This window comes from Ambystoma mexicanum, chromosome 2p (assembly GCF_040938575.1).
Source record: "Ambystoma mexicanum isolate Mex_15411 chromosome 2p, UKY_AmexF1_1, whole genome shotgun sequence".
In the NCBI taxonomy this organism is placed as follows: domain Eukaryota; kingdom Metazoa; phylum Chordata; class Amphibia; order Caudata; family Ambystomatidae; genus Ambystoma; species Ambystoma mexicanum.
Genome location: NC_090923.1, coordinates 1177656599 through 1177680932, shown reverse-complemented (window position 1 = coordinate 1177680932; position 24334 = coordinate 1177656599). Strand labels below are relative to the sequence as shown.

The 24334-nt window shown below is 50.2% G+C and overlaps 1 protein-coding gene across 2 annotated transcripts; it reads left to right on the top strand.

Annotated features, from left to right (window-relative positions):
• Positions 1–2051: 2051 nt before the first annotated feature.
• Positions 2052–23522, top strand: TREX2 (three prime repair exonuclease 2). Of its 2 annotated transcripts, XM_069645347.1 has the most exons (3): positions 2056–2213; positions 11583–11634; positions 20393–23522. In XM_069645347.1, exon 3 carries the CDS (start codon positions 20417–20419, stop codon positions 21113–21115), a length of 699 nt encoding a protein of 232 aa, XP_069501448.1. In that variant the 5' UTR covers positions 2056–2213; positions 11583–11634; positions 20393–20416; the 3' UTR covers positions 21116–23522. The 2 variants fall into 2 exon arrangements, with proteins under 2 accessions (XP_069501449.1, XP_069501448.1); XM_069645348.1 differs by lacking the exon at positions 11583–11634 and having other exon boundaries at positions 2052–2213.
• Positions 23523–24334: the final 812 nt, after the last annotated feature.

Sequence of the window (24334 nt, the reverse complement as noted above, 5' to 3'; positions counted from 1 at the left end):
AAGAGCTTGCTTACGCTTCCTCTAAACCTAGGTGCCATAATGAGAATTATAACGAAGACACGATACTGGTCATAAGACAGTATGAGACTATAACCTAAAGCGCCTGTGCACCAAACGGTTCCACCTATACACCAGGCCTAAGTAGGCCGCAAGCAAAAGCTCCCGTGGACGTTAACAAAACAAGAGTCAGGTTGCTGATCCTGCAGAATGAGCCTGGCGAAAGCAGACAGCCAAGGTCGTAATGTTGCAAACCCACATTCCAAAAGCAGACCATCAAGGGCACGATGTTGCAACCTCGCACGCCGTGCACCAACATCAAAGTCGCACCTGCAATTAAATTAGGCACACAGTGGAAAAAACAATATTAATTGTGCAGAATTCTGCCTCAAACACGGTCCCACCTCACGTGACCAAGCCGAACCTGACGAGATGCCAAGCCCAGGAGGAAAGAGGCGTCTGGATCCCTTGTTACGAGACACAGGCAGATACACTTGAAAGGATCAATGGACATCTGTGACAGTAGGAGTAGTCGGCCATCCAGCTCATGAATAAGTCTTCACATTGTCTGCATGTACCCATAGTGAAACATTGTTGCAAATTGCAGGTACACCGCGAGCTGGGAACAGCGATGGTCCCAGGCTGGGGAGCTCACGGGCGCACCAATCAGAACATGGGGCTCTTATCACTGACGCCAGTAACATTAACCAATCATTAGGAGTCTTCATGTAACAATTCTCATGTATCTAATTGTAGGGACAACCCAGATATATCACCTGACTAACCCTCGTCCACTCATATTATTCTCTATACGTATGCTATACTAACCCTACCACTCGAGCAACCAATTAAGAGTGGCGATAGGTTTTTTGTTAACTTTCTAAAGTGACGCAAGTAGCGCGTCATACTACAGTAAAAAGGGCCTGCGAGCCCCACGATTGTGTGTGTGTCAGGTCAGACGCGTATGATCCTTGACCCATCCCTGCCGTTTGTGTTTAATAAACAGCAGAGTCACCTTGCTTCTTGTGTGTGTCTCATACTCTATCTCTTTTGGGATATACGGGAGGAGTTGGGGCCTCCCTGCCCGGAGGTCTGCGGACGGCCCGGCCGACCCCGGCAGAATTTCCCCCCGACAGCGCTTTATAAATAACCAATAAATAAAATAAAACATGTGTCAAAGGAAGGCGTAACATCTACTCAGCCTCCTGGACTTGGGTAGGGCAGGATAGGAGGGGGTCAATAGTCAAAATGTTTAATGTCCTGATTCACTAAGTTTTGAAAACTGCTATCCAGCACCCCCAAAATGTTGAGGCTGGCTCCGCCCGTGCCATCAACCCCAATGAGCCAGTGAGAGTTGCAGCTTCAACCCCATACATATTGACACTGTGGGGAGTAGCCGTGGGTGGGGGTAACAGTGAGCGGGGGTAACAGTGAGCGGGAAGCTACCTGTGTGTGTTCGAAAATATCTACGCCCTTGCACTTATTTTCTCACAAATTAAACACTGCGTACGTCGACCGGGTGACTAAATTCTCCACTAGTGGCGGCGATCCATACGCTGACCATGTAACTCGCTCACACAACACCTAGCTTCACAGAGCTACCTCGTCGTTTGTCAGGCAAACATAAAAAAACACTCTCTAGGAAACAGCCTTTAAGCAACGCCCAGCGCCGTTATTAATCTTTCACTCCGACACTGCGTGTTATTTATTTCGGCGATCCCGTTATGACTTTTCCCGCCAATAAATAAGTCCTTTGTCATTCGCAGTCGTGCTGCCAGAGAGTGTGTTGTTGGCAGCGAGGCTGGTGACGTCAGAGTGGGCGATGCTGCTGCCAGGGAACCACTCACTGCTCAGCTGAGTGCTGGCGCTGCTGTCTTGAGTTGTTGCCGCCTGGAAATGCGGCTCAGCTGATCTCAGCCAGACCAGTGTTGCCAGAACTTGGAGCGTTGCTGCCAAAGGGGGAGGGGCGCTGGGAGACAGAGCCGTGATGTCAGAAGGGGTGGCGCTGCCAGGGGGCGTGGTGATGCCACGGGGAGTGGCGTGTGGTGCTGTTTCCCTACAAGACAGAGTCTCTGCCCCAACATGCCTCAGTTGTCGCGGGGGAAGCACCTTGTCTTGTCAGTCCTGGGAGAAGCAGCCGCCTCACCCGTCAAGCAACTGTATTGAAGGATACGCACGCAACGGCAGAATAATCAGACATTGGCTAGCCTAACCCGGTAAGCACGTGCTCTTTTTTATTTCAAACGACGTCGATTGCCTAAAAACAATGATTTTTAGTCTATTTCAATGTTAAAAGTCGGCGCAGGGCGTGTATGGCTTCGAGACTTGGAAGAGTATAACGCGCATCATCTATGCACAACCTGTGTTCGTGGTGCAGCTTTAGTACGCCAACCTCTTAAACATACACTCAGTTGCAAAGTGACATTATTGTCTTAAACTGAAAATCACCAGTTGATTTCCATAATGTACTGTGTGATTATTCTTGTTTGTGGCATTCCTGTTTGTAGTCATATCCTGTGTAGAGCCATTAGCGGCATGTCTGTATCAAAAGTGGCTAAGAGCAGCTGATATCCCATAGCGATACAAGAAATCTCAAATTAACCATGTCAAGTGCAAGGTGCTCAGTCAGTCCTAGCTTTTAGGCTCCCATTACATTGACCTGGGTTACTTGGAGTCCTACATTTCAGTGTGAAAAATTTTTTCCTGCACATTTCTGGTAAAATTAGTGGAAATAAATGCAGCACCTTCTCTGGGGTTTAGTTTAGTTCCGTTTATTTGCTCATATAGCGCACTGAACCCGTAGGTATCTGGGCACGTTCGCTTCAATGTACAACAGCGGTTACTTAAATGTACAACAGATAATACAAACCGGTAGAACTAATACCAGGACAGGTGAACACAACTTGAGATGAAGTGCAATGCAGAACATGGAGGGTTACCGTCTTGTGTTACAGATCAAGTAACATAAGTTAACCTTGTCAACAGAATAGTAAAAGAACAGTTGTATACAGTGTAATAGACCTTTGTGGATTGTGTTGATTATCTAGGCTAGGGGCCAATTTGTTGTCCTTAGTTTCCCTCCCATCAGAGAACTGGGATATTTGGGATTGGCTGGGTTCAGGTCCAGAGAGCATATTAAAGGGACAGGTGCCTTTTAAACTGGGTGCCCACCCTCCCTTGTGTATTCTTACTTTTCTGGGATAGATCACCCTTTCCTGCCAGGTCCCTTACGGCTTACTGAAAGGTTGTGCCTTACGGGGGAGCCAGCGACATGGACAATCTAGACGCTGGCCTCCACGCAGTGAGTCCTAGCTTATCTCTGGCCACCATGCTATCGCAGATGCCGCTGCATGCAGTGGCAAAACTAAAGATGCACCGGGGAATGTGCTGAAACAAGGCAAACTGTGCAACCAGGAAACATGGGTTCCCAGCCACGCTCCCCTACATGACCGAACCAAGTGGCCCTGGCCTGATCGCCTGCCTTCAAGCGCCTCAGTGTCTCCAGCTGCTAGAAGAGGCATCTCCCAGAATGGGCTGTTAATAGTGCACTGCACACATCGCCTACATCAGACATGCTTTAAAAGACTGCAGTGCATTCTGCGTGTATAATGCAAATAATGATCGTTGACATAGCCCAGACCATTTCACAGACTTGCCCTTTAGCGCAGCATCGCTCATGGCACCGTCATGTGTCAACACAGAACAAATGGACCGGGAGCCAGAGGATGGAAAGCAACAATCCGGCCAATTTCACAAAAATGTCCATTTATTTTCATACACGCCAAATATTTAGTGGTACTAAACAAACATAGGCATTAAAACCCACATTTTACAAACGTCCATAACTCCTTCTCCATTCAATCTACTCCATCACACATACTCACTCATGCATGCATCGTACTCCTCCACTGTACGTCTCATATATCGGCCCTGTAACATACATCTGTTGCAGAATAGATAGACACATTACCTCCACGTCCACTCTTCCTCGTCACAGTGCTTACTTCATGAGGCACCCGCCTCCGACACAGGACCTTCTTCTATTTCTTTAAATCCCTATAACTCCTCCCCCACATCCATGTCACTCAGTTTAAATTTTTCCTGCCTCCGGCAGGTTGGACTTTTTCTTCCCGGTGCGGGGCACCAGGGAGCACCGATTGCTGGCCCCCTGGGGGGGGCTGTGTGGCGGGGCCCTCGGCTCCCTCAGGTGCGGCACTGCTCCTGGGCCCCCTGCGGGGCTTGGGGTCACAGTTGAGCTGGATTGCCTCGCTCGGTTCTTTGCTGGGCTCCGGACCGCAGCGTGAGCATTGTGTCCCGGGTCCTGCACGGCCCGGGGGAAGGTAAGGAGAGGGGAGGACTGGGCTTGGTGTTTTTCCCCTCTCCTCCTGTTTTGGCCATCTTGATTCGACTTGGCAGTGTGGGCTAGCCTTCCCTTTTGTTGTGAGGCCTCTCTGCTTCTTGTCGTGGGGTGACAGTGGCAGAGAGTCTTTGGGAGTGCGGGGGCTCTGTTCTGTCGCGGGCATGTCACATACCACCCGCTCCTCAGACACACACAGCACAGGATGCACCGGATGTTGGCTGCATTATCTGGGGGAAGGTAAGGAGAGGGGAGGACTGTGCTTGATGTTTTCCCCTCTCTTGCTGGTATGGCCATTTTGACTCCTTCAACATGCCGTTTTCCTCGTGCTTTGTGTGCACATCTTTATTGGAAATGATGGCAAGCACTTGGCAGTATGGGCTAAGCCTTCCCTTTTGTTGTGAGGCCTCTCTGCTTCTTGTCGTGGGGTGACTATGACAGAGTATTTGAAAGTGCGGGGGCTCTGTTCTGTCGCAGGCATGCCACATAGCACCCGCTCCTCAGAGACACACGGCCCAGGATGCACCGGATGTCAGCTGCATTCTCTGGGGGAAGGTAAGGAGAGGGGAGGACTGTGCTTGATGTTTTCCCCTCTCTTGCTGGTATGGCCATCTTGACTCCTTTGAAAGGCCGTTACCTCGTGCTCTGTGTACACATCTTTATTGGAAATGATGGCAAGCACTTGGCAGTATGGGCTAGCCTTCCTTTTTTGTTGTGAGGACTCTCTGCTTCTTGTCGTGGGGTGACTGTGACAGAGTATTTGAAAGTGCGGGGCTCTGTTCTGTCACAGACATGTCACATACCACCAGCTCCTCAGACACACACAGCCCAGTATGCACCGGATGTTGGCTGCATTCCTTGCGTGCTGCCTGTGAATACGGCGCAGATTTTGGACACATCTGCAAGCGGCCGGAAGGGTACCGGCCTGGCATAGTCTACACTTCGGGTTCGAGTCTCAGCGGTGCTGACTCGGTCCTTCATCCTTCCTAGACCGATGCATTGGAACGATTTAGAGCATGGGGCTACTGGATACAGGGCTCAAACCACCTCTCAGTCATGTGGTGTGTTAGTGGTGTGTTTGGGTCTGTGCTAGCTATGGACGCAGACTCCTTGTCCTGTCCTCTTCCTCTAAACTGCGCAAGGGAAAGTCAAAGGAGTTGATTTGCTTTTCCCTTGTCCGGCATGGGATTATGGAAAATGATCATGGAAGTAACGGCCATGCAGGGGGTTCCCAGTGTCTCTTCTTTTAGGCCCTAGGTCCTCCGGTGCTGACGTGTTGCTTTCATGCCTCCTCTCAGACTTGTGGGAAGTGATAGGGCACATGGTGGCACATGTCTGTGCTTAGAGGGGTTCTCAGAGCCCCTGGTGCCGGTGGAGGGGGATGTCACTTCAGTGGGTTTTCCAGTATAGGCATACCTCAGGTAAGGGGTTGCCTTTGATGTCGGCTATCCGGGATGGATTGCTTTGCCCCGCTTTGTGACAGTACTCTGCCCTTTTGACGCCAGCCTGGTGGCTCCTCTGTCGGCTGAGGGGGCCATAGTCTGCTGGACTTCTGGCCTGTCCAGTATCTTCCTTTTGATAGGTCAAATCTTTTTGTGGGCTGACAAGCATGCTGTTATATTGTGGCGCAGGCCTGTTTCAACGTCCTGTGATTTCCCTCTGGTGCAAGTGCAGTGACTGGCGGTTTTCCCTGGCTCCTCGTCTCTATCTTCTCGGAGGTGTATGGGACCGGTGGGGTTCGGCTTCCTGGGTAATGGGCTCCTTCTGGAGGGGATATCAGTTGCCGTTCCTGTCTCCTCCTGTCCAGGTTTGCATGGTTAGGACTTTGGTACCCAGCTCACGGTCCAAGTAGTTGGCCATGGGATCCGTTCTCTCCGAACGGTTGTTGTGGGTTACCGTCTTGCCCGTTCCTCTCCCTGTTCAGGGTCAAGTTTTCTACTTGCGGGTGTTCCTGGTCCCTATGCCTTCTAGGATGTGTCACCTGCTTATGGGTCTCAAGGCCCTGCACTGCTTGTCCGGACGTCTGGGGAGAGCGTACTCTGGATGTTGTGCAGGGGGGGCGCTTGCTGGCTGTTCTGGGCTGGGTTCTCAGAAGGCAGTATGTCTCGACTCACCTGTTGCTGAAGTTACGGGGCACGTGGCGTCTTGCATGTTTTCCAGTTCCTTGAGCCTGTCTTCGGTTACGTCTCCTGGTGTCTTATACTCTCTCCCACTGGCTCCCGACATCTCGGCTTTCGTAGTTTTGTTTTCAGTGTCCCCAGCGCTGCGAGTGTCCCTGCTATGGTGGCGGGGGGGTTCAGGTCTACAGGCTGAGGTGTGCATGGTCCTTCCTCCTGTGACCTCTCCTACTACCAACACCAGCAGAAAGGGTATACATTGGGGGTCCTCTCAGCTCAAGGGTTGTGAGATCTGGGGAGAGCCGGTGATCATCCAATTGGCAAGAGTTGTGCCATTGTGCAAGGTCTGGTGTACTTCGAGGAGTTGCTGGACGGTCGGCGGTTTTTGGTCCGATCGGACAATACGACAGCCTTGGCATATGTGAACTGCAAAAGGGGTTCCGGCTGTTCCTTGAATGCTCTGGCAGCGCTGATAGGCACCTGGGAGGAATCTCATCTGGTGTATCTGCTGGCCTCACGTATCAGAAGGGTGGACAATGTTCAAGCGGATCTTCTCAGACGCCGGTTTTCACTCCTCTGCAGAACTGGTCCTGTTGGCCCAGGTCTTTGCGGTGACCTGTGTCAGTTTAGGGTCCTTGGTTCTAGACCTGTTTGCATCCCCGGCCTCAGCAGAAGTTCCCCTCTTCTGCTCTTGGTTTCAGGTTGAGGGGATTGGGGGATGGACGCCCTCTCTGTACAGTGGCCTTGGGGTTTTCCTTTATGCCTTTCCGCCTATTCCCCTTCTGCCCCGGGTGGTTTGGCGCATCTGAGTGTCCAGGGTGACTGTGTTGTTGTTAGCTCTGTTCTGGTGCCGCTGGAGTTGGCTCCCCTCTCTGTTGGAGCTTCGTTCCTAGGAACCTTGGCTGGTTCCGAGGTGGCCGTGTCCCCTTCAAGGGGATCTGCGGTTAGAATTCCACCGGATGCAATGGGCGGTGTGGCTATTGCTCAGTCTAGGTTGATATCTCAGGGGTTCTCAGATCCTGTAGTTGAGTCCAAATGGATGCTCTTAGACCCTCCACTCTGAAGGTGTTAGGCAGACATTGGGGCCATTTCCGAGACTGGTATGGGCAGTCTGAGATCCCTCCCCTGCGTTCTGGCCTCTGCTATCCTTCGGTTCCTCCAGGAGGGGTTTTGACAGGGGCCTGGCAGTTTTTCCAGGCTTCGCTCTCAGCAGGCCTCCATGAAATTCCTTTTGGGGGACTCTGACGGTCACTTGGATGGGGAGGTGTTGGTGGGGAAGTTGATCCAGGGTTTTTCTTCTTCCCTTCCTTGTGCTGATAAAGGGTTTTCCTTTTGGGATCTCCCTCTTGTATTACGGTTCCTTCACGGGCCTCCTTTTGAGCCCATTTCCGAGATTGATATCAAACATCTTACACTGAAATCTGCTTTTCTTATTGCCCTCACTTCTGCCCGTAGACTTGGGGAGATTGGGGCTCTCTTATGTCTAGCTCCTTTCCTGAGGGTGCTGCCAGACTCGGTGGTGCCGGGGTGTGGTCCGAAGTTTCTCCCTTCAGTTGTCTCTCGGGTTTCACACCTCTCAGGGTCTGGTTCTCCCTGACTTCTTTCATGATCCAAGAACGCCTGAGGAGGTGGCTCGGCTTAACATTGATGTCCGGCGGGACGCGTTGGAGTATTTGGCTTGGTTTGCCTTTTCCACCAATCTGATAGTCTTCTGATTGCTTGTGGTCTGGCTGGGGCTGGGCATAACGCATCTGTGGTTTCCATTTTCCGGTGGTTCCGGGTTGTGATCTCTAGGGCCTATGTGGCTTCTGGCCTGCCTGCGCCTGCGCACAATCAGGGGCGATCTACCAGGGGTTTCGCGGCTTCCTGGCCCGATGTAAGGAGGGTTTTTCTCTGCAAGAGATTTGTATGGCTGCCGCCTTGGCTGGTCTAGGCATTTTCATCAACCGCTATGGGTTGAGTTTCTCCCACTCGGGGGTTGGTTCCTTCGTGGTTGGAGTTTTTGTCTGTGGGGATGTGATTTAAGAGTTATTGTGGGTGTGTTTTGCTGCACTGTTTTTGGCTCTGTCTCATTGGGACCTTTTCCCCGTTGATGCTTTGGTATACCTCATGAAGTAAGTACTGGGACGAGGAAGAGTGGACGTGGAGGTAATGCTCTGATTACTTACCGGTAATCTTCATTACTCCTAGTCCTACTCTTCCTCGTCACAGTACTGACGACCCTCCTCACCCTCCCTGCGGGGAAGGTCCCATGCTCCGGCTTGGTAATATGAAACTGAGTGACATGGATGTGGGGGAGGAGTTATAGGGATTTAAAGAAATAGAAGAAGGTCCTGTGTCGGAGGCGGGTGCCTCATGAAGTAAGTACTGTGACGAGGAAGAGTAGGACTAGGAGTAATGAAGATTACCGGTAAGTAATCAGAGCAATAGTATACACATGGAGTGTAGGGACATCGTTTAATAATAATAATAATTTAGCATTTATATAGCGCTACGAACCCTCAGGCATCTGAGCGCTGCTTATTATTACCCACAGTGTGTGGTGCTCCTTCCTCGACCTCGGAAGGCTGAAAGGCTGAGTTTGGCCCCGCCGGGATTCGAACCTGCGTCAGCCTGTTCTGCACAGATGTCATAACTGTTAAAAGGTCGTGTGTGTTACAAGGCGATATATGAAACGTACAATGGAGGAGTACGATGCATGTATGAGTGATGGAGATGGAGTAGATTGAATGGAGTAGGAGTTATTATGGACATTTGTACAATTTGGTTTTGAGTGCCTCTGTTTGTTTAGTACCACAAAATATTTGGCGTGTGTGAAAATAAATTGACATTTTTGTGAAATTGGCTGAAATTGTTGCTTTCCATTCTCTGGCTCCCGGTCCATTTTATCTGTGTATACCCATTGCCTCCCTGGGGGACCGACAGCGTGCCAGGTACCCTTTATTTTTTGACCATCATATGTGAGCCATTATTCTCTCCTTACATAAAAGTGAAACCCATTATTTGAATGCAATGCTTCTTGGTTGAGGTGGCGTGCCTGGGTCTTGGCTGCCTATAGTACTATGTATCTACCGTCTCTCCCCCTGATCCAGGGCCCGTGGCTACGGGTTTTCCACCTGCCACCCAGTTTGTGAGTGGGGTGGTGGTGGGGACACATAGCTCTTGGGGAGCGTTTGCCCCTACGCCCTACCATCAGGACATGAGAGCACAGCCTGCTTCTACCGGTGCCGGCTGGCGGATATAGGGGAAACTCCCCATGCCTGCTATCAGTGTGTGCACACCAGGCAGGGCATGTGTCCTGCTTCAATCCTTTGGCCTGCGAATTATACACTTTGATCCGCAACAAATGCTTAACCTGCTGAGCTGTCTCAATGTTGGACAGGCGACCGCTTCGGGCAGGATTAGCCCAATGAATAGCGGGCAGAAATGCGGGTGCTGCACATTAGGAAATACGCAACCTCGCTCTGCACGGAGCTTGGTTGCCGGCCCGAAAAGGTCCAGCCGTGTGCTTTTTTGGCAACCCACCCTCTACGCATGGGTAGTCTGGCAGCAGTGAGCTAGCTGCCTGAGATGCATGCCGGGGGAGGCAGTGTGAGAAGCTTCCGCTTCTGAGCAGTGGAAAGTGATCACATTGATAGCTAGTTAAGACCAACTACTAGTAGGCAAGATGAGAAGATGGTACCGGTGTCTAATATAGTGAGCTTGCAGGTAAGGCAAGGTAAAAAGCTGGCACTGGTGGGCAGGGTGAGAAACTTGTAGCAGCAGACAGTGTAAGGTGTTGGCACTGGTGGGCAGGGTGAGAAACGTGCAGCAGACAGTGTAAGGTGTTGGCACTGGTGGGCAGGGTGAGAAACGTGCAGCATACAGTGTGAGGCGCTGGCACTGGTGGGCAGGTGGAACGCAGCAGCAGTCAGTGTAAGGTGTTGGCACTGGTGGGCAGGGCAATACACTTGCAGTAGCTGCCAGGCAGGGTGAGAAACTTGTAGCAGCATACAGTGTGAGGCGCTGGCACTGGTGGGCAGGGTGAGAAACGGGCAGCAGACACTGTAAGGTGTTGGCACTGGTGGGCAGGGCAATACACTTGCAGTAGCTGCCAGGCAGGTTGAGAAACTTGCAGCAGCATACAGTGTGAGGCGCTGGCACTGGTGGGCAGGGTGAGAAACGTGCAGCATACAGTGTGAGGCGCTGGCACTGGTGGGCAGGGCAATACACTTGCAGTAGCTGCCAGGCAGGGTGAGAAACTTGCAGCAGCATACAGTGTGATCGCTGGCACTGGTGGGCAGGGTGAGAAACGTGCAGCATACAGTGTGAGGCGCTGGCACTGGTGGGCAGGGTGAGACACTTGCAGCAGCAGACAGTGTGAGGTGTTGGCACTGGTGGGCACGGCAATACACTTGCAGTAGCTGCCAGGCAGGGTGAGAAACTTGCAGCAGCATACAGTGTGAGGCGCTGGCACTGGTGGGCAGGGTGAGAAACGTGCAGCATACAGTGTGAGGCGCTGGCACTGGTGGGCAGGGTGAGACACTTGCAGTAGCAGACAGTGTGAGGTGTTGGCACTGGTGGGCAGGGCAATACACTTGCAGTAGCTGCCAGGCAGGGTGAGAAACTTGCAGCAGCATACAGTGTGAGGCGCTGGCACTGGTGGGCAGGGTGAGACACTTGCAGCAGCAGACAGTGTGAGGTGTTGGCACTGGTGGGCAGTGTGAGAAACCTGCAGCAGCAGACGGTCTGAGGTGTTGACAGTGTGAGGTGCTGTGCTGGCACTGGTGGGTAGGAAGATCCGGCCTGGATGGTCAGTGGAAGGTTGTGATCTTTCTCCAGCTGTATAACACCCGACCTGCATATGCACGCAGGATGTCCAGGTTACTCGCCCCGTGCTTTCTGTCGCGTTACTCATCTGTTGCCCTGGGATACCGGCTATGCCTGATGCTTAGGCATTCCCCTGCACTCTCGGTAAGGGATGACTTCCTGCCCAGCGTCACCGTGGTCCCTTGTACCCCTCTGCCCTTTCGTTACGCATGTCTAACTCCCCAGAGGCTCTGCGCCACCACTCGTGTCGTCATTTGATTGTATCAGTTGAACCCTTACACCGTTTCCTTCTGTTTTTTTAGGGTGGTGTTCGAAAAAATACTAAAACAGCAGTGCTCCTTTATTTGAAAACAGGTAAGATGAAAAAGGACCTTTACCGTTTTTGTTGTTTTTTCTAAACTCGTTTCACAGTCATTGTAGTCCCATCAGACTTTCTCCCACCCTTAAAATATTTATTACTATCAAAGGTGATAACCAATGTTTCTTGGCGGTGAGGAATATAGCAATTGAGGACACCTTTGCTTTTTTTTTTCCTATTCAGAGCCATTTTCCAGGCATAATATAAAGTTTAATTATTGTTTTCTCAACTCACTGGTTGACCAGCTGGAAGAACTCCTCCAGGAGGTTGAGCTGGTAGTGGCACCTCTTGGGCTTGGTTGTCGCCGGTCTCCGAGTTGTGCGCAGGGAGTTCCCTATGCCCTGGGCATCTCCATGTTCTAGGGTCTTGGTCCCCTGGGCACCCTCTCTCGGTCCCTGCCCGGGGTACGCTCCCTAACCCCGGGTGAGATTGCACCACCGCATAACTCCTCCTATGGCCCTGGATTCTGTCCTGGACTGACCTTATCTGACAGACCCTCCCAGATCCTTCTCTCCAGGGGTACTTCTTCTGCCCCCACCTCCTCAGGTTTGGTAGCTGGACCTCCCCTCTAGCTCTTCTCTTTCTGCCACTGATGTTAAGGGCTTCACCCGCCTTCCCATTCGTGAATGGTTGCTCTCTTGATGGCACTATATGACTCTGCACTCGCTCTCTCTAAATGGCAGCAATTCGCTTACTCCTATTCCAAAATTCTATTACTAAACAGCTGCATATAAATAGTGAAAAAGCAAAAATTAGTCTTTCAAAAATATTTGCAGGGGGTTCTTACTTGGCAGGCAGCCTGGCCTGGTGTGCCCAAGCATCCACTTCGCAGCAGAGCGGGTGAAGTTGCTCCTGTACTGGGTGTGTCACTTGTCCCTCGGATAAAAAAACAAAAGAGGCGATGGCTAGAAGGTTTTGAATTAATCCTAACCTCTGGCATTGTTCTTGGAAACCCTCCAGACCATCGTTCTTCGCCTGCCAAGCCTTTCCAAAAGGGGAAAGACCGTATGCAAATCATGCTTAGACTAGTTGCACCACAAAAGGGGCAGTCCAGCCCGAACTGCTAAATGCTTGGTCACATCCCTTCTGCACGAAACCACAGGCATCCCCACACATGTTTCAGCCTTGTTGGGCTTCACCAGTGAGGAGTAGCTTGGATCTCAATGCCCAGCAGGCACGGTACACACGTCTGGGCATACCCTTCCCACTTGGGGTGACTACAGCAAAACAAATGTGGTGATCAAGGCAGTTCAAACTAATTCAAAACCTTCCACCCATCAATTATTTGGGTTTAGTTTGTCTCCTTATGTGAGAGAGGGTATTCCAAGATGTGGGTCCATTGCTCGCTGCACCTCACTGATGAGGCCCAACAAGGTCGAAACATGTCTGGGTTGCTTGTGTTTCTGTGCAGAGGGGACCTGGCCTAACCGTTTGGGCTCGGCTGCTCCCATTGGTGGCAGTACCTGACTGATTTGCATATGGCTGGACCCCTTTTGCAATTGCAAAGACGGGCTAAAATACGGTTGTGTGGAAGGTTTCCCAGAGGAATGCCAGTGGTTCAGATTAATTCAAAACCTTCCACCCATCACTTTCTTGGTTATAACTTGTACCTGTGAAGCAGCAGCCTTGAGGGGGTCCTCAGTGTCCTTACCTGATCTGCATCTGCCACGTGCAACTTAGGGTTGTCCTGGAGGCGACTGGGGTCTTTTGACGGTTTCCCTAGTTATGCTGCATATGCCAAGGGCGGACCGTCACAAACGGCGGCGCAGGGGGTGTAATGTTGTGCCTTTCAGCCTCGTTATGTGTGGTGGGGTTTAGATAAAATGGGAGGAACAGGAAGTAATGGGGAATATGGTAGGATCCTCAATCCGAGAATAAAGTTGAGTAAGGATAGTTGATTGTGTCCGTGCACTTGTACCCCCATGTGCACTGATCATCACACTGGCGACAAACGGGTGACTCAGCCGCACAAAGCAGAACAGATAAAGTCCCACTGACGCGTGGCTGGAGCCTGCATAGTGGAGGCAGGGCCCCGCATGGACTGTGGCGCATGCCATCATCAGAACTCTAAAAGGCTTGACCCACACCCGCCCAAGGACACTAAAGGGCATAGCCCACACCCACTCGACAGCATAACGGCAGGAGGTGGTAGCAGCATTGACAGGGCACTGAACGTACTGCAGTGAGTACCACCACCAGGCCATCTGAGGGCTTGCTACACCCCCTCCCGGTCGACATAGATGGCGGAAAGAGGCGGCAGATCGCCTACCAGAGGTACGTCAATGGCTGGGCTACAGTGCATAGCCATAACAGCGTTGGACAGAGGCACAGCGCTTCCATTTTCCAAAGAAGGACACACAGTGGGCATAACCCTCATGGTGCCAGGGAAGGTGTGCAGGCACAGAGCCTCACATTTTACAAAGAGAGGCCAAACAGCACCCAGAGAGGCACAGAAGGCCACTCACCCAGCTCCTCAACATAAACACCATGCGCACCGACTCAGGGTGGGTGCAGACAGCAGTGAGGTTTATATAGGACTAAGGAATGCACCACAAACATCAGATACACAAAGGAGTGAAAATTCCAGCAGCAGAACAACAAGGACACTGTGAGCCATGTATCAGGAGAGGTATGGGCAAGTTGCCCATACAGAAACTTAACGCGACGAGTGCAGGTATTTCCACACACTAATACCCCATCAGAAGCAGCAGGAAGAGAGCTCCCCATCATCTCGGAGTAAGACATGCCGGCAACAGTGTCCGCACGCTCCTCAGGGATGTTTCCGCCAGCCCAGGGCGACCCGCTCTCTTTACAGCTGCCCATGGCATTCGACTTAAAAGGCACTAGCAATCTATGACCACGATGGGCACGTTGGGTCCGTGATTTTAAGGTATACCTCGGAGCAATGGGGCAAATAGACAATGAGAGGAAGAAGAACATACTGACCGTGGCAGTGGTACCACCAGTACGAGACATGCTATACGAATTGCTGGACAACGAGACAGCATCCTTTAACGATCCTACAAGGGGCGCTTTCAACATACTTTGTGTCTCATACAAATGTAGACTATGAAAGACATATATTTCACACGGCGACACAGGAAAAAAGGGAAACCCTAGACAACTTCGTAATGAGACTACGCATCAGAATAAAACGTTGCAAATTCCACATATATCCCAATGAGGAGGCACTCAGATCCCAGGTCATAGCAGGGTGCGAGTTCCCGGAATTCAGGAATAAACTGTTGCAAAAACAGAGATCATTAGAGGAAATCTTAGTGATGGCCCACACAGAGTATGTGATAGACCGGCAAATGGAGAACATGAACAAAATAACAATACAGCCCCAACCAAAAGAACTGGAAAGCATCAGCAGACTAATGCCATCGAGGAGTGACACCACCAGTTGAAACGACCTAACCCGTTTCAAATGTGGATGTGAGTTTCCCCATGATGGGCCTAGCCCAGTGATGGGTCAGAATTGTGCCACCTGTGGGAAGACAAGCATTTTCGGGCAGAATGCAGGAACGCGCCAATGACAGTCCATGCCAATGTGTCACGGTGAGGGGGGCGGCGATCCAATCACCAGAGAAGTAGTGTTGCCAGGTCAGGTGGAAAACACAAGTAACACCGATATTCTGGAGGGGAAATTAACAGATACCACCCCAGGAGAGAACGTCATTCCCCAGAGAGACATGAACACTGGCGCCCAAGGAGAAATGTGCGATATATCGAAGTGAGATCTCTGTCAGGGAGCGAATCCACATCCACATCGACATCAGAGAAAGAAAGGATACATGTAGGCACTAGGAAACGACACGGGGAAAACACTACCATGTAAAGGTACATTCTTTGCAATATGCTCCCATAAGTCTCACTCGACCTGGATACAACTACATGTATTGAAGACGGAAACGGAAAGTGGGTGCATTCTTGGTTTCAGAACGGCGGCAGACTTGGGTTTGGTGCACATCCTATATAATCTCATGGCCCATAAATACATGGTGAAGGACGGAAATGTCGAAAAAGCCTTTCCAGCATTATTGAAAGGGCTAGGCAAACTACAAAACAGCAAAGTAAAATTACACATCAACCCATCCATCAAACCGTTGGCCCAGCACTATTGGGGCATACCATTCAATATTCAAAAACAAGTGGAAGAAGAAATCCAGTAATGATTACACCAATATATCATTGAGCCAGCGACAGGACCTACCCTGTGGATATCCCCCATAGTACCATTCCCGAAGAAGGCTGCCGAAGGATCAATTTGCGTAGAATGAGGCTATACAGAGAGAGAGGCATCAGGCACTGAGAATCACAGACATGATTCAGCTGCTACAAGGTGAAACCACTTTTTCCAAATTAGACCGTAAGAAATGATACCACCAGTTGGAGCTGGCACAAAATCCCACTATATCACCACATTTGTAACCCACCTAGGGTTATACAGATATTAACGTTTGAGTTTCAGAGTGTCATCCGCAGCAGAAATCTTCCAGGAGGACATTCATAAAGTCATAACACATGTACCGAACTGTCTTAACTACAGTGATGACATCCTGGTTTTTGGCAAGTCCATGGAAGAACATGACACCACCCTCAGTCGTGTCTGCCTAGCTCTAGAAGCGGCTCTTTTGACACTCAATAAGGACAAGTGCAAGTTCTCCAAGAGGACTCTCAAGTTCTTTGGGCAGATATTTTCACAACATGGCATGCAACTGTACCCTGACAAGGTGGCAGTGGCAAATTTAACTCTGAGATCAGAAAACATCTCCGACCTACGGTTGCTTCTGGGACTGGCAAGCTACTGCTCGAGATATCTGAAAGACTAGGCCACGATAAGCGTGCCATTACGAGAGCTCACCAAGAACAAACAGGAGTTCAGATGGACGCCCGACTGCCAGGCAGCATTTCAGAAGAATTGCCAGAGCATCATGGCAGCGGAGGCTATGGCCTATTTTGATGCTCACATGGAGAACGAGGACGGCTGATGCCAGCCCAGTGGGACCCAGAGCTATTCTGACCCAACAGGACCCAGAGACACTTCACACTCGATCCACCACGAAACAAGCATACTCCAGGCCGTGCCAGCATTTTTAAATATTTCCACCTCTTCCTCTATGGAAAGGAATTCACCATTGCCACAGACCATTAAGCACTCCTCAACATCTACGGAAATCAATCCAAAAGCCAGGATGACACCAAGTATCGCAAGATGGGGCTTGCGAGTACAAGACTACAAATTCACAATCAGACATCGACTGTGCAAGGACGAGAATCCAGCTGAGTACTTATAATATTGCCCCACGGTATCACCAAGAGTGGAACCCTCGGTTGTACATCCAGTAGATGAAACCTTTCCCGATCGACTGGACCACGCTGCAAAAGGAATCCGAACAAGATCCGGCATTGAACATCATCGCCTGATGCGTAGCGACAAGAAGGATTAGAAATGCCAAGGGAATGGCAAGGTACAAAGAAAGGGCTGTTCCGGAGGATGTGCACAGCCTCACCCAGTACGAGATGAACTGACCATCACAGATGACCACACCGTCATGAAGGTCTACAAAATTGTACGACCCGGGTTGTTAAGGCAACAAGTCATTGATTTGACCCATGAAGGTCATCGGGGGGGATGGAGGGGGAGGTTGGTCTCGACCAAAAGATTATTGAGACAAAAACTATGGTTCTCAAAATTTGACACCCGAGTAGAGGAGACCCTACAAAAAATGTGCTCCATGCAGTAGTAGCACCGCCGTTTCACCCCAGCCGTTTGCAAATGTCAACGCTATCTGAAGGGGTATGGGAAGAACTAGCTATTGATTTCTTTGGACCGATTTGGGACTGGACCTATGTGCTAGTGGTGACAGATGAACATTCCAGATTTCTGGAAATAACAGCTGGTACCATCCACAGCTGCCACGTGCATTATCCCTGTTCTGGACCGCGTACTGACAGCATATGGGATACCAAAGGTCATCAAGTCGGTCAATAGCCCACCTGTCACTAGCCAGGACTTTGCTAATTTTGCCCAGTATATGGGTTTCAAACACAGGAATATCACGCCACTATGGCCACAAGTCAAAGCCATAGTAGAGCGATTAATGGCGAACATCAACAGGGCGTTACAGATTGTCAACGTCATCACTCGCCCATTTGAACAAGTCCTCTACCAGTTGTTAAGGGACTATCGACACACACCACATAGTACAACAGGGGTGTGTCCAGCCAACCTGATGTTTGGCCGAGTCATACGACACTGGCTGCCTCAAAGACCAGAGATAACTAATCTTTGTGAGGTAGAACAACAGTCCAGGAACAAAGACAGGGAAGAAAATCAAAAAATGAAGAGATTGTCGTCCGAAGAGGTGCTAGGGTAGCAGACATACAAATTGTCGATCAGGTGATAGTATGACAACCTCAACATCGAAAAGACGACTCAACATTCAGACCAGAGCTTCTAACATTGAGAGACAAAAATGGAATGATGATTACAGCGGGAGACGGGACACCAAGAACAATCACTCCGAACATATCACTCTTCAAGAGATGCCAGAGCAGAGAAGACCAACAAAGGATTAACCCTAGAAGTGAAGGGAGTGGATATGATTCCGAAGACTAGTATCTAGGGGATGGTGAAGCATCTGATGAATAATGGAAGGTCAAGATGCAAAGCAGTGCCTGTGGAAGTCCAGAACATCGCCAATGGCGGGCATCCTGTGAGGACCTGAAAACCCCCCACAAGACTCATAGAAGAAACGGTGTAATGTGGACCTATTGTTTAAGAAAGGGGGAGATACAATGTTGTGTTTTTCAGCCTCGTTATGTGAGGTGGAGTTTAGATATGGTGGGAGGAACAGGAAGTGGCGGGGAAGAGGGTAGGATCCTCAGTCCGAGAATGAAGTTGAATAAGGATAGTTGATTGTGTCCGTGTCTATAATTCATAAGTCAGGCTCACTTGTACTTGTGTTCCCCGTGTCCAGTGATCATGACAGGAGGCAGAGGTGCAATCCTTCCGGGGCTGCGTCCGGCAGTAGAGGGCACACATAGATCTACGTAATCGAGGCCGGTCTTGTCACGTATATGACCGCCTAGGAAGGGGCGGGTCCAGCGGCAATCACAAGGCGCTCCCCTTACTCACTGGTAGTTAGTAGCAGCCTGGGTGCTGACGGTGCTCATGCAACGCTTCCCCTTCATACAAGAAGCACCTAACTAGGAAGTTCAGGCCTGTGGTGGCAATATAAAGTGTGGTTCCACTCCTCCTCACGGGGTGCCTCATTGATGAATCAGTCCTCGGCTGTGAAGTTTCTTGAGCGTGTCCCTCCTAGCTACGGGGCACCGCGTTTAAGGCAGGATCAACCAGGTATTTGTTTTGATTGGCATTGAGCGGTGCACTCGCCGGATCCCCACAAGTAAGGTTTTACATAAACTGAATTAACAGCGCTTAAAGGGTCACCCACGTGACACACCCGCAGAGGGACCCTTCATTCCAAGGTGCAGCCCGGGGGATCCCTTGCTTTACCCTTACATATTTTTTAAAAATGTAATCAAATGCCTCGCAATGCCACATAAAGGGTCACATGTTTTACAGTGTTCTTAGGAACTTGTTCATTTCTGCCTATGTCGTTTTGTGGTAGCGTATGTTATGCCATGTTTATGTTATCTTACTAAGCTTTCGTCCTGCTTCAAATCACCACCATAGTCGTTTTTAAGTGCAGAATCATTGTCTGAGGCATATTGGACCCCTCCTGGGGTCACCAGACCTTGGCCTGCTAGAAGAATAGCATGAGCAAGGGTGATGCAAGATGAAGGGAAAGCGGGAACCGTTTTTGTAGACAGAGGCGGTGAGTGGAATCGTACTAAAATGTCGCCTATGCGACTGCGCACCCGCAGTCACTGCGACTTTGGGGGCGCACAAAATACTGACTCCCATTACTGTGCCCAAGCAGAGCGTGGGTTGCAGGGGTGTCCCCCGCTCTCCTTGGGTGCAGTAATGGGAGTCGGGGGTTGCGGGGGACAAGAAAATAAAAAGAAAAAAAGAAAAGCACCCTGCGGCATCAGCTCTGACCCACGTTAGTGGGAGGAACTGACGCTGCAGGGGTAACCTGGTGTAGGCGGCACGCACAGAAGTGTGCTGCCGTAAAGGTAAGTGGCGTGGGTTGGTCGGGAAGGGAAATGCGGGCTGGGGAATGCAGGCAAAGTTATCTATCTGATCACTGTGCCGCGCCATAATTGGCGTTGACACTTTCATCGGCGTAGTTACGGGCGGCGCAGTGATCACATAGATTTGCGATGAGTTAGGCAGGACTAAATGCTAGTATTCATATGATGCATGGTTGTCCATTACATAGGCACTATCTCCTAAAGATAGATGACCAGAAGAGTATGTGATGAGCACTGGGATTCTCAGTCACATTTGCATAGAGAACGATTTTTGTTGGCCGTGTGAGAGGCTCAAGAGAGTGCTCAGGCAGTCCTGGTAGAAATGTAGGCTTAAAACCCCTGCTCGGTCTATTTATGGTACTGCAGGTACATTCCTGAATAGTAATTCTGCAGCTACTAAACTAATGTGGAAGTCACCCTACTCAAAGCGTAGCACACATGACACCTGAATGATGTTGGTATTAAGAGGCAATGTGTGTAGTGGGCAGAATTAATAAAGTAAATATGTCAGGTCTGGCCATAGATGTCAAGTATGCCACTTTCTGTTTCTGCTTCAGTACCTAACACAACCCTTTGCTTTTTTTGCAGCCATCCCTTTTTCTAAAAGCTGCCATGCCCACTTTAATCAAAAGCTTTATCTTCTTTGACCTGGAGACCACTGGCTTGCCCAAGGACAACCCCAAAGTGACGGAGATCTGCCTGGTGGCGGTCCATCGTGCTTCGCTGGAGAACCCTACACGGGATGCCGCCACAGGCAACTTGCAGCTGCCGCGCATCCTGGACAAGCTTTGCCTTTTCATCGACCCAGGCAAATCACTCACACCCAAGGCTACCGAGATCACAGGGCTCAGCAATGGCAATCTGGCACAATGCGAGAAGCAGACCTTCGACTCCCGCACCGTGGCCCTCATCAAGGAGTTCCTTCAGCGCCAGGCCCAGCCCGTCTGCCTGGTGGCCCACAACGGCAATGGCTATGACTTCCCGCTGCTGAAGACCGAGCTGCAGTTGCAGGGGCAAGACCTTTCTGGCCCCGTCTATTGCCTGGACACCATGCAGGCCCTGAAGAGTTTAGACCAGCGTCACAGTACAACACCTGCGGAAAGCAGGGGCTCCTATACACTATCAGCTCTTTACAAGCGTTTCTTCTTGGAGGATCCGAAGGACTCGCACTTCGCTGAGGGGGACGTTCTTGCCATGCTACTTGTCTTCCTCTACAAGGCCGATGACCTTCTAGAGTGGGCCGACACTAAGTCCAGCAACTGGGCCGAGGTGCTGCCCATGTATGGCCCCCGTCTTCAGCAAACCGTCTAATATGTCTCACTGCTCTTTTTCCCCGCAGCAATCCCTTTCTTCAAGGCAGAGCTGAAAGACTTGCACATCTGTGATGACACACAACCCCCTGCCTACCTTGAGGAGGTGGAAGGCTTCCTACTGGCGATGGCTCCCGCTCCCGCTATCACGCCTGGCCCATGTTCTTAACACGACTGGCATTTTTTTCTTAAGGTGACAGCAATATTTATCCTACAATTCCACACTCCTGTTCCAAAGATGAACACTTCTCACTAAACTGAGAGGATATTTGTATCCGTGGGTCAGGGGCCTACTTCAGATGTATCCTGACTAGGGTTCAATAGTAACAGATGCGTTTTGGAAGGGTGTGTGCAGTGCTTAATTTCTAAGAAAATAAGTGCCAAGGCTCAAATATTTTCTAGCACACTTGTGCGGACTAGTTCTCCACCATTGCTGCCACCACCCACTGCTGCTCCCCACAGTGTCGTCACATTTGGGGTTAAACTACATCTTGCACCTGCTCATTGGGGTTGATGGATGCTCTGGCTATCACTGCTTCATAATCAATCTGAGTCTGAGACAATAAGTGCCGGGGCTTAGAAATAAGTGCTGCTGCTGAGACCCTGGCAAACACCCCTACAAATTAAGCACTGCGTGTGTGTCAGGACGGCCACACAAACGGAAAGGTCCCTACTTGATGTATATATTTTTGTTCTGCCCTGGAGGATTGCCTTCTGATTTTAGGTAGCCACTGGCCGTCAGGAAATCTCCCCATCGCTGTGCTGCCACCGAGTCCACTGAGCCCTTGGCCTGGACTTTACTAACAAAGCATCGACTTCCTCTCGATCATCAATAACCAGCGTGAAAGTGACCAACGGCACAGCAGCCCTGGCCATAGCATCCATTGAAAACCAGAAGCACGACAAACAAATGACAAACAGCACACCGCCTTTATCAGAGTTGACCACGCATGACAACCATTAGCACAGAAGCTGACTAATCATAGCACTCTCGTAGAGCCGTCCACTGAAATGCAGTAGTGCTAAAAGTGAAACACAGCACACAACCCGGATCAGGACCACCCATGTAGGAAAACCAGCAACCCACATGCTAACAAATGACAGCATCCTTATTAGAGTTGTCCATTAAAAACCAGAGCAGAAAATTGGCAAGCAGCACCGGGCACTGATCAGAGCTGTCCACAGTGCTACATTTGTAAATAAATAAGTGCCAGGGCCCAAATAATTTCTAGAACTCCTGTGACCATGTGGGTGGGCAGTTCCCCACCACTGCTGCCCTCACCCATAGATGCTCCCCACAGTGCTGGCATATTTGGGGTTACACTACATCTTGCACCTGCTCACTGTGGTTGATGGATGCACTGACTATCAACTCTTCATTATTAGAGTGAGTCTGAGACAATAAGTGCCAGGGCTCAAAAATAAGTGCCAGGGCTGAGCCCTGGCAAACACCCCTGCAAATTAAGCACTGGCATGGAAGTTATGGTATGCAGCGATAAAATCGCGGCAAAAATGTTGCCTGAACAAAAAATTACGGCAATAATGCTGTGGTTTGACCCGTTAAAGGTATACCCCATTACATCATTTGAGGAGAGCGGAGGTTGCAGGGGTGTACCCCGCGCCCCTTAAATGGTATAATGTGTCCAGGGGTTGTGGGGGTGTACCCCATATCCTTTACATGGATTGTGGCGGCAAAACCACTGCCTTTTTGCCACGATATTTTGTGTTCACGGCCATTTTTGCCGCGATTTTAACACATGGAACCGAAGTTATCAAGAGACAAGAATAGTGAAACTATATAGAGCTCTGATAAGGGTCATCTTTAGGGGAAGACCAGGCGCCTTCCCCTATCGCTGTAACTAGAGAGCATGAAAGCTGTCAAGCAGTACGTCAAACCGTGAACTTGAAAAGTGACCAACAGCGCAGCGTCTCGATCAGAGTAATCTATAGAGTGTGCCAGGGAATAGGCATTCTAACGAGCCATGTAGTACTCTGAACACAACCGTCCAAAGGGTTAAACGTGCAGATTACAAAGTAAGGAGGAGGGCTGCATTCTGAACAGTCGTCGAAAGTGTGCAGCCTGGGCACAGCAAGTGTCAGAGGAGCCCATTGCCTTGGCTAGAGCCGCCCCTAAACTTGAACCTGCAGCACTAAAAGCAGCAAACGGCACTGCTCTTGACCAGAGCCACCCATGCGCAGGATACAAGTCCGCTCAATGGGCCTGTGGGCCGCTTATTGCACCGTTTTCGTATATATGTGGAGGCCATTACTGCATTCTGTGTGCTAGGCCTAAGAAAACCTCTGTTGCATCGTGTACATAACTGGTATTGTATGTCCTAAACGTGTGCATTGCACTTCTTGTACTGTGTCGACGAAACAAATAAAATTTGAAGGCACATTGTTAGAAATTGGGTACATTTGTTTTTCCCACTTAAAAGAAATGTGTAGCATGCTGTTGTTATCTTAGAACTGCACAGGGGTTTCTGAGATATGGTACTTGCATAGCATGGGTATTCAAGGTGAACGTCACTCATTTGATTTTCTAAGGCACAGGTAGGTACAGATATCGCCCGAGATCATGCAGTGTGCCAATGGAGAGCTGGCCTCAGGTCCACACACCCTGAGCTGCACCCTGTATAGTCTGTATTGGAGAAAGTGAATGGTAACTTTGATTTTGATTGTTCTGTAGATTTACCAGTGCTGGGCTGGCCTATAGGGAACTCTGGAGATTTCCCAGTCAGCATCTGCGCTCAGTATTTTCAAATGTTTTCACAGCAAAGGAGTTGGGCTAACTGAGCATGTGTAATATGGGGCCCCTTTGAAAATTATTTCCGGGGCCTCTTTTGGTTCCCCCTGATATGTATTAAAGGTATTTAAATAGCTCGGACATCATCAGAAGAGCAAAGAAAGGGAGGGTGGGTCTATATCACTCTGCATGCCATACCAAACAGCTTAATTGGTGGTGTGAACAAATGCTGCAATTACCACCCTTGGTAGGTGCGTCAACCAATCAACGACCCAAGCCCTGGTTCTCAGTAACCCGAGCAGTGAAGACACCCGTTGGACATCTTCCTTCCTACTCTCCGCTCTTTCTATCAAACGACAGAGCATACCCAATTCCCCACCAACCCCCACTCTCCTGCTTAGGCACTGCACCTCACCCCCTCCACCCATGGCTGCCATGGAAATGGAAGAGGGGATCTGCACGGAGCCATGGCCT